The sequence below is a fragment of the Styela clava genome, chromosome 7 (assembly GCF_964204865.1).
Source record: "Styela clava chromosome 7, kaStyClav1.hap1.2, whole genome shotgun sequence".
Classification (NCBI taxonomy): Eukaryota; Metazoa; Chordata; class Ascidiacea; order Stolidobranchia; family Styelidae; genus Styela; species Styela clava.
The window spans coordinates 15,805,987-15,815,204 of NC_135256.1; the positions used below are offsets into that span (position 1 = coordinate 15,805,987).

A 9,218-nucleotide genomic window follows, 5' to 3' on the forward strand; every position below is an offset into this window, starting at 1 on the left:
GGGCAATTTTATAATTGATTTGTACGTTGATGGAAATATCTTCGAATTTTAGAAAAGTGTGATGGTATTAATTTATTTTCTATTTTTTTTTCTTTCTCTTTGAAAAAGAGGAAGAATAGAATATTTTAAAAAGGATATTCCATTTTCTAAATTTAATATTTTGTTATATTTTCTCATATAGAGTTTATCTATTCATGGATACTCAATACTTTTTAATCGCTGAACATTTCGTTTCGTATTCAGGCGAATTCAAGACAAGTAACACCTTTAGACTATTCTTATCTGCCTTACATTATAAATTGTTTCCAGCGTTCGTGTTTAGTTACCATTCTGTTTGAGCAAACTATTCCAACTCGAATAACTTCTGAATAAACTGGTAGTAATTCAAAGATTTTGATTAATTTCCATGAAATGATCCGGTATATAAAGTGAAATATTGCGATTCAACCTAAACTTTAGAGCTCTTAACAAATTTCAGTTCAGAAAAAAACAAGTTCAGTTATTGTTTATCGTTTTATATACATATGGAAATGATTTCTTTATCCAAATAATGATATATCGCCGTGTAGGTAGTTTTCTGGTAAAAGATATTCGTGTGGATATTCTAATTTTTTGTTTCGTTCTTTCATTTCATCTCCAACTACTTTGAGATCATCTACGTCGATGAGTTTTCAGTTCGACGTCATGAGCGACCGTACAAAGTTTTAGTTTCGCAAACGAAGTTTATTACTTCGTCCTCCAAAATTTAAAAATATACAATTAGTGTCATCGATAAGCAAAATAGTTGAATTTCCCAGAATTTGGCTAAGTATCTGGTTTTCGATCGAGAAAATCCGTCCCGATTTAAATCCAGCAACTAGATTCTGCACATCACTTGTCAGTAAATCATCAAACAGACCAATATTTACCATACATATATTCATTTATACTGATAAATAGTTGAAATCCATTTAATTTAAGTAATCTGCGACTCGGTAAAATAAGATATCTTGATTAATAAAAATCATTAAAATAAAAGATAAGCTTACAAGTTTAGCAGTAAATGGAATATTTAAAGATACTCCAGTCGATTATTCAATAATTTTTTATGTATACTTTCCGGTATATAGGTTATAAATATATAATTGGAATTGCTTGAAACGACCTGAATTTGTGATGTAATATTTATTCCATTTAAAAAAAAAGCTGAAAACTCCAGTTTGTATATTCAAGTGAAATCGGCGCTCCGGAAATATTCACACAACCTGAACAATCTCGACCTGGTACACATACTATGTTTAGGTTGGACGCCATCGTGGCACCAATACTTTGTGAGCACCGTAAAGTCACTAGAAGCATCATTATCACATCATGGTTGTTTCTCGTAGATAGAAGAAAAATTTCTATTTAATGTTATGATTCATTTTGCTCATTTTTAGCCAACTCATTTTTAGTTCAAGCAAACTGTTTCAAATCCCCTAATTCCGGATTAAAATTCAAAGAATAATCACACTAAACTGTGAAACTGCTAACGAATTTCAGTTCAAAATAAACAATTTCAGTTTTTCCTCAACACTATATATAACATCACTTTTGCATTGCTTTATCCATATAATCATAGATCGTTATTTTCACGCAGTAGTGCCGGTAGGTACTCTTTCTGGTAAAAGATATTCGTATGGGTATTCCAATTTCTTGTTTCGTTCTTTCATTTTATCTCCAACCACTTTAAGATCATCTGCAAACTCTTTCAAAATTTTCTTTGGCTCTTCTTCAATAAAGAGATTCATTGGAAATTCTCCAAGATAAACCTGCATAAATTATTATATAATTCAGCATATTCATTCAAATCAGTACGTGAACTGTATTGTTATTATTCGATTTGAAAAATACGCCAAGGAAACTATCAATTTCTCAAGGGCAACTCTTTTTTCAACAGAAACAAAGGTTTTATATTCTGTATTTTAGCTAATAGCCGTACTATTCTAATTGGATGAAAGACTGCATATGTTAAAAAGACGAAAGTGCCATTTAAAATCCGAATAATATACAAGAATGACAAGAAATCTTGACAACTAATTATCCATATTTTCAATTCAATGATGCATCCTAACGAATCAATAATGCAAGAAGTCATAAATACAGAAGTCATAACTAAACTGCATAAAAATATTTCAATTTCAGTTAGCATAAGACAGACCCACCTCTTCTTCTGGCAATTCTGTCAAAACGAAGGCACTTCCAAACAAAATCGTTGCCATTGTAACATCAGGAAGAGAATCTAGCACTCGCTGAAGTGTTGCCTGTGTGTAGGTAGAAATTCAGTGTTTAGGTACGAATGAAGTTTATATGAAATTTATATGATTATTATTATTTTCGACTTATAATTCATTCAAGTTTACAAAAGTACAAACATTATATATTCACCTCGCCTCTTTTATGTATAGGTAGCCTCATTCCGCCAGGTGCATTTGGAATGAATTTGTACAAATCAAACATAGCATTGTGTGTTGCTGAATGTTGAACAGCACTATTGAAGACGACGATTGTGCAGAATTGTACCTGTGACGATTTTACGTGTCAATGCATTAGGCCAGAGTTGTGCAACTTTTATTGCAGGAGGGCCAGATTCAAGTAATTGGGTGAAGCCGCGGGTCGCACATTTATTTAAGGTATAATTTCTAGTAGTTTGAGGTACAAAAAATGCTTTTGCTAGCTAGTTTTGCTAATATGACAGTGGCACTCGGCTACTGGTATATCTTTGCGACGCAAGGGGATTGGAATTGCTAGCACGTAACAGAATAACTGAACTAAAAACTCATTTCCCGGGCACATCATTCAAAATTGGCACTTTTCCGCGGGCCGCACAATATTTCCTTCCATTTGGCCCGCGGGCCGCAGTTTGCACACCCCTGCATTAGGCTTAGGGTATCGAATACAAAAACGTAGGATTGACGTTCATAGAATGCGTTATGGCGCATTCGCACAACTAGGTGCATATAGGTTTAACAGCCTAGTGACTAGGCAGTTATGTGCTTAACTTGCAAAGATAACTTATTTGGACATCCTTTACATCTTTTAACGCTATTCGGCTATTAGTGGTTGTTGTCTATTGCTCTAGGTTTCATTTCAGTGAATCTGAGTTACCAAACAAATATAACAGATATGAATCAAAAAATGCGTTTTCTAACCAGTTCATCAACACTATTAAGACTAGTCGGACATCCTCTCGTATTTCCATCTGGCCATGCTAATCCTTCAGTTGCGAAGTCATAAATCCACGATTGTATTTGTTCGTCACCACGAACGTCCTGTCACAAACGTTAAAAATGATTTAAAACAATGAAGTATGATGCCTCTTCTTCAGTTTCATTCACAATATGAGGTGTCGTTTTTCCTTCACTCAGACTATTTATATCTTATTTTTAACATGGCCCATCCCAAGTATTGGTTCTCGTGATTGACCACGCATGTTGCTAACAATGATCGGGTGAGAATTGGTTGATAATGAAGATGGGTTTTTCATTGTTGGAATTCTTTCAGAATTTAAACTTGCTTTGGTTTCCATTAATTTTCTCTAGTCTGTATAATGATTCTGTAAACGTTGACACTGATGATTTTTTAATTACCTAACACTAAGATCTATATGCTGTAGAATTATCACAGCTTGTTGTCTGCGAAAACAAAATGCGGTACAATACCTCATCTGCCTTGTAATATATATTGATGACTTTCGAAAGATACTTTTTAATTGCATTCCATAAAGCGGTAGCGTCATCTCTGTAATGGTAGTTCTGCAGAAGATTGTAGTCATCAAGACCTAAAAGAATTTTCGAATTATATATTATATAACCATAACGGATGAATAAAAGGGGTTTAAAAGGCGCGTGTATCAATAGAGAATAATTCCGATTTTAAAGTAAGGTAGTAAATAAAATTGAATGTTTGGTATGAGTTAGGATCCAATCAATTCTTGGATATTGACTTCAGTACAAGCTAATGGAAATTTTTTAACTGTTAAATAAAAATCGACGAACCTTTTTTCTTGAGCAACTTCGGGAGGGCAAAATCGTCAAAGTCGAAATCTTTGAAAACATGCCTTGCCAATGCAGAACCATCTGTGATACAAAAATAAATTTGTTTTATTTTACATATGATACTAAATATTTTACAACATGATTCCATAAACAGACTTTTCTATTTTTTGTTTTTCAGATTAAGAAGTATGACTCTAAAATAACAGACTATAACATGAACTTTAAATCAGGCAAGCTAACGTCTAAAAGGATCATTTAACTTACTTATGGATCTGGTATAGTTTGAAGTGCTGTTATCAAAGATAAGAGTATCTCTTGCGAATTGATTAATCACAACAACATGCTGAAGATGTGGGCGAACAAGCTTGTAGATTGGATGAGTTCGTGATAGATTTCGGAACATTGCTACAGCAGCTGTTTCTGGCAACGCATGTCCCCACAAGAAATGGTATATCCACTGAAAAAAAAAAATGCTATTTGATCGCTGTCGTTGCGGGAACAACTTCACACAATAAAACTAAAGAGTATAAAGTTTGAATAAATCATTTGGCATATATACGCAAGTTTATTTAAATGAAAAAATAATTTATAACCATATAACCTGGTGCACAATGGTATCGGCGCATCGGAAGTACATTTTGGCCAACATCCAGTCGTATCTCTCATCCTTTGGAGTAAAAATGGAATCTGCATTATCTGGTTCTAACTGGATTGCGATTGGGCGAAATTTGCCGTCGCCAGATGAATAGAACAGCGCTGTGACATCCGCACAATAGAGAGGATCTCCAGTTTTATATTGCTTGTTTCTTGGCAGACCTTTAGTCATGTATGAGTAGTCGGCGATGTAAATTCGTCCTTCCTGTATGAATGCAAATAAATGAATTGTAAAATATGCTAAAAAAGAAATGTATTACAAAACGAATAAGATTATTTATAAGTTGAAACTGAAAATAAGAAGATTGGGAGAATAATGACATAATAATGGTTTTATGTCGCCACAGTCAATAATTCAAAAAAACACATTCGCTAATTATGACCATTAAAAAAATTAGACTGTAAATAACAGCTCACCTTATATATCTGACAGTAAATTATGAAGAATGTGTTTATAACGAATATCACTCTCGACTTTAACCTTCAAACAAATTCATTTGTACTCACTTTAATTTCGTCCTTCAACGACTTTCCTTCATTTAAAAATGATTGTACATGAGAATTAGTAATTTTACAGTAATCTGGTAACCCTCTACAACGACTAATTGCAAAAGGGCTTGCACCATTTAACATCTGTCGTCCTTGTTCTTCATCTTCTTCCCATCTTTAAACAGAGAAAACGGAAAGTTTTAACCATGTCGTACCAGAAGCCTGTTATGCGACAATTCCGTGGTGTTAGACAAATTTTGCAGGTCTTAATTTCAAAATTCTTGGCAAATTTTATTATAGTTTGAAATATTATTCTGACTTCTATAACAAGACGAAAGTGACGCATTTTGACTAGAAAACATGAATGTGTCTATTTTGTGCTACATTAAATTATGTTTTGAGAAGATTATTATAAAAATAGTGATAATGAGATTCGGACATTGCTGATCGTTGGTCACAAAATTAATCGAAACATAATACATAGCGAATTCAACAATCTTATAATACCTTTCCATGAATGGGAGCAAATCTCCAGAGATTCTGAATCCACTGAAGAGATTCTTGTAATCTTCCAATTCCTTGATCGGGAACAAATAACCTAAATAAATAGAATTTACATTACTAAATAAGCACATCAAATAATGATTTTCAATAATTGTTGTTTTGTTTGGGAGCGTTGTTCTCTGCTAAATAGTCGAAAGTCATACGTTATCCTATGAATCTCCAGAAATATCATGCTTATTGGTAAATTTCTTTTCTGACATTTTTGATCAAATTCAAGATGAATTATGAAAGTTAACATAAATAGGTGAATGAATTACTTTGTAACTTTTCGACAAGAGCGTTAAACTTCACAACGTTTCTCATTTCAGACATGTGTTCAAATCTTGCGTCTTCCATTTTCAATTGATGGGGCACGTTGTGAAGATTTTTTGCAGGCGGAAATCTAGGCAACATCCACCCAGGATCTCCCTGTTTTGCCTTTTCAATCCACGCAAATCTTTGTAGATTATTTTCTTGTTCTTCTTTAATAGCCTTTAGCAGTTCATCAGACTTTATTTTTTGGGGAATCAGTCCTGAAAACAAAGGCCAATATCATGGAGCAATCCCATCATGCTTGTCATAGCGTACAGTTTTTTATTGAAGCTTCGTCATAAATGAAAACAACAGACTCTCAACAAAATTTCCATAGAGTGATTGAAACCCATAGATTTCTTCAAATAAGGTTAAATATTGTAATTAATGTTATAATTATTCACTGCCACAGACATTTATTCCGTCATAAATAAAAAATTACTAATAAATATGGAATTCTAATCTGCTAAGGAAAGAGTAACATCCACAATAGTACTGACACATCAAACCAGGTCCCGTAGACAGATCATGAATACTTGGTTGATATTTGTAGTACTGGCACTCACCTTCACCTCTTACAATTACAGAGTTATCAACAACCCAATCGTACAGCGGAAACTCATCAACGTAATTACCATGATGGATTATTACGTTGTCACATGCCCACAAATCCTTTTCTTTATTTGTATGTTTCAGATCTGAATACAAAACAAAATTTTATCATTCATTATGGAATTATGAAATCAACAATATCACAACAATATAAGTAGAATTCAACACGACGGTAATGTTTTTATTTTGTATTTGTAGCACTATTTTATTATTATGATTTTATGATAAAATACAATTTCAAGCAATTTGGGTGTAAATGTCCCTATTCAGAAACCTTTTTGTCACCAACATACATGTGATAAGGACGGATATTACAGTATTATGGTTCCCATTGTCTTGCAGATCATAAAATTTCTGATTAACATTAGTCACGTGTCTGGCAAGAAATCATAGCATAATGAGCGGATGCAGAAAGTGAACGATCTCACGTTTTATATTTAAGTTCGCTATATGCTAGTTACGCGCACCTCACCCTTCTCGAAAGTTAAATTGATGTACCAGCCGAAGTTTTATGAGTATTACATTGAAAATTTCAGAATATTTCTAGACCTACCAGTTTTATATGATTTATATAATATATTTCAATATTTTCTGTACGTTCAAATATGTTGAATTACTTACGGAATCGTATAAACAAGACTCTCCCCACTTCCTTGTCTTCCATCGTGAAGTCATCTGTTCTTCCTTGTTCAAAATCATCTCGCCAAAATTTGTCAAGCGTGTGCCAATCTGTATGAGTTTTATTTTCGCCAACTAGTTGAACAGAGACATTTGAATCTGTCGCACCTTCTCCATACAACATAGATGTCTGAAGTGAGTTGAAGAAGTAAAACAAAGTCCGTCAATATAAATACAAATAATTGTTAAAATTCGGATGGTTAAATCTCTACAACAGCTAAGTTTAAACCTATTATTTATCAAGTACAGGCAACTTTCTGCTTTGATCGGTTCAAATCATTTTACCACGCTTTTGCTTTATGTACTAATTATTGAAGAGACGGATGTTGAAAACAATTGACATATATAGTCATATAACGTCAAAGTCATAGTATTCATACGTTTAACAAATGTTTAAGCGTCGAGAATATGATCTAATCATAGCATTTATTAGTTTCGCTAAATTCTCGCGTCTTTTTAAATCATTAGTTATATTGAAGTTGATACGGTAGGCGGGAACATCGACCAGTCACAAGCAATAGTCGTCACCATAAGATTGAGAGTAGAAGCAAATGGAAGAAAATTCTAAGAACCCGCCTCGGAATAAAGATTGGACAAATAAAAAAGAGATGAAAAAATATCGCGACAGACTACCTGAAAGCTCAACATAAATTCAAAGCGTTTTTCCAATTAACACCTCTGATAAATTAAATTTTGTTGACTTAGAAATTATAACTAACCTTAATCAGTAGCTTGTATGTCACTTTTGTCATCCTGTTGATATACGTGTCAAGTTTTGAACTTCAATCTATGTAGATTATAATAAAATGTCCTGAAATATTATGAAATATAACACCATGAGCTGTTGCGATGATTATACTCACTAATAACTCGTCTTCAACTTTCTATGTCAACACGCGCGTTAATTATACATAAAATTGGGGAAAAAAATACGTGAAAAATTATGACGAATCACAGCAAATAATTTAGTTAATGTTTAGTTTTAAACAAATTGCAATGGTTCTCTTGTATGCACCACTAAAACTCCTGTTTAGTCAGTTTTCTTTAAAAATATGTTGCTGATGTAACGCGGAGTTGACGATCCAAATAATGTCCGTTGCATATTTGAATGGAAAACAGCGGGCCGCAAATATAATTAAAAACAACCGACGCCAATAATTTGTTAGGAATCGTGAGAGTAGAAAGCAAACTTTACCGTCAATCCGCAGAAAAAGACTGTCAGTGAAATGAAATAAAATCAAAGATGAAGCATCAGTCATTGTCTGATATATACTGTAATGTCACCATTTAAAAATCATTTGGTAAAAAAAAATTTCAATTACATCATTTCTTTATCAATGAGCTTCTAAACTCGCCCTGATGGTGGGTATTTACAATCTTACAACAACAACGGTAAGTTACTATTTTACTATCCTTTTCCTAACAATTCACTGCCTGTACTAAATTATTTGTTGTATCGCTCGCGGATAGTCATGACCTAGATTTCCATACCTGTCAATTGTTCGGAGCAAATTATAAATAGCCTACAGGCTGATATCCGCGGCAATATATCCCCCTAGTTTATTGAAAAGATACTGACGTCGTGGAGAAATAAATTAATGAGCACACTATTGCAATTAACAACGAAATTGAGCGATTTTTAACTGCACCGATAAGGGAATATTTGCTATTCCATGTATAGAATGCGCTATCATTTCACTTCGAAATATATTGTATTTACTAATGAAATAATATTACACTAATGAACTCTATGCATACGCCCGTGCATGATCAATCTGTTTATGATTTTACCTAACATACTGTTTTTTTTTTCCAATTTTCAAACAGTGCAAATAACTCCCATAAAAGAGACTTACGTTTGGCATGTAAATGGCCCGGGGCCTAATGTAGTTATACTCGCACGAGTAGAAAACG

At 33.3% G+C, this 9,218-nt stretch overlaps 1 protein-coding gene across 1 annotated transcript; it reads right to left on the reverse strand.

The window, feature by feature from the left end:
- Positions 1–898: 898 nt before the first annotated feature.
- On the reverse strand, positions 899–9,218 carry LOC120327656 (allene oxide synthase-lipoxygenase protein-like). Its single transcript, XM_078114236.1, has 15 exons — positions 9,161–9,218; positions 8,024–8,115; positions 7,248–7,434; positions 6,581–6,712; positions 5,981–6,235; positions 5,667–5,757; positions 5,178–5,334; positions 4,618–4,875; positions 4,281–4,473; positions 4,017–4,097; positions 3,681–3,799; positions 3,171–3,290; positions 2,407–2,541; positions 2,184–2,282; positions 899–1,790 (listed from the first exon to the last, which is right to left on the reverse strand). The coding sequence occupies exons 2-15, from the start codon at positions 8,054–8,056 to the stop codon at positions 1,611–1,613; spliced, it is 2,040 nt and encodes a 679-aa protein (XP_077970362.1). The 5' UTR covers positions 8,057–8,115; positions 9,161–9,218; the 3' UTR covers positions 899–1,610.

Excerpts from the sequence above, each read along its gene's own strand:
- LOC120327656 (XM_078114236.1), bottom strand. The coding sequence starts at position 8,056 with ATGACAAAAGTGACATACAAGCTACTGATTAAG. Across the intron at positions 4,876-5,177 it reads CGTTGAAGGACGAAATTAAA|GAAGGACGAATTTACATCGC; the intron begins GTGAGTACAAAT and ends GCATTCATACAG. Across the intron at positions 3,291-3,680 it reads TATATTACAAGGCAGATGAG|GACGTTCGTGGTGACGAACA; the intron begins GTATTGTACCGC and ends CGTTTGTGACAG.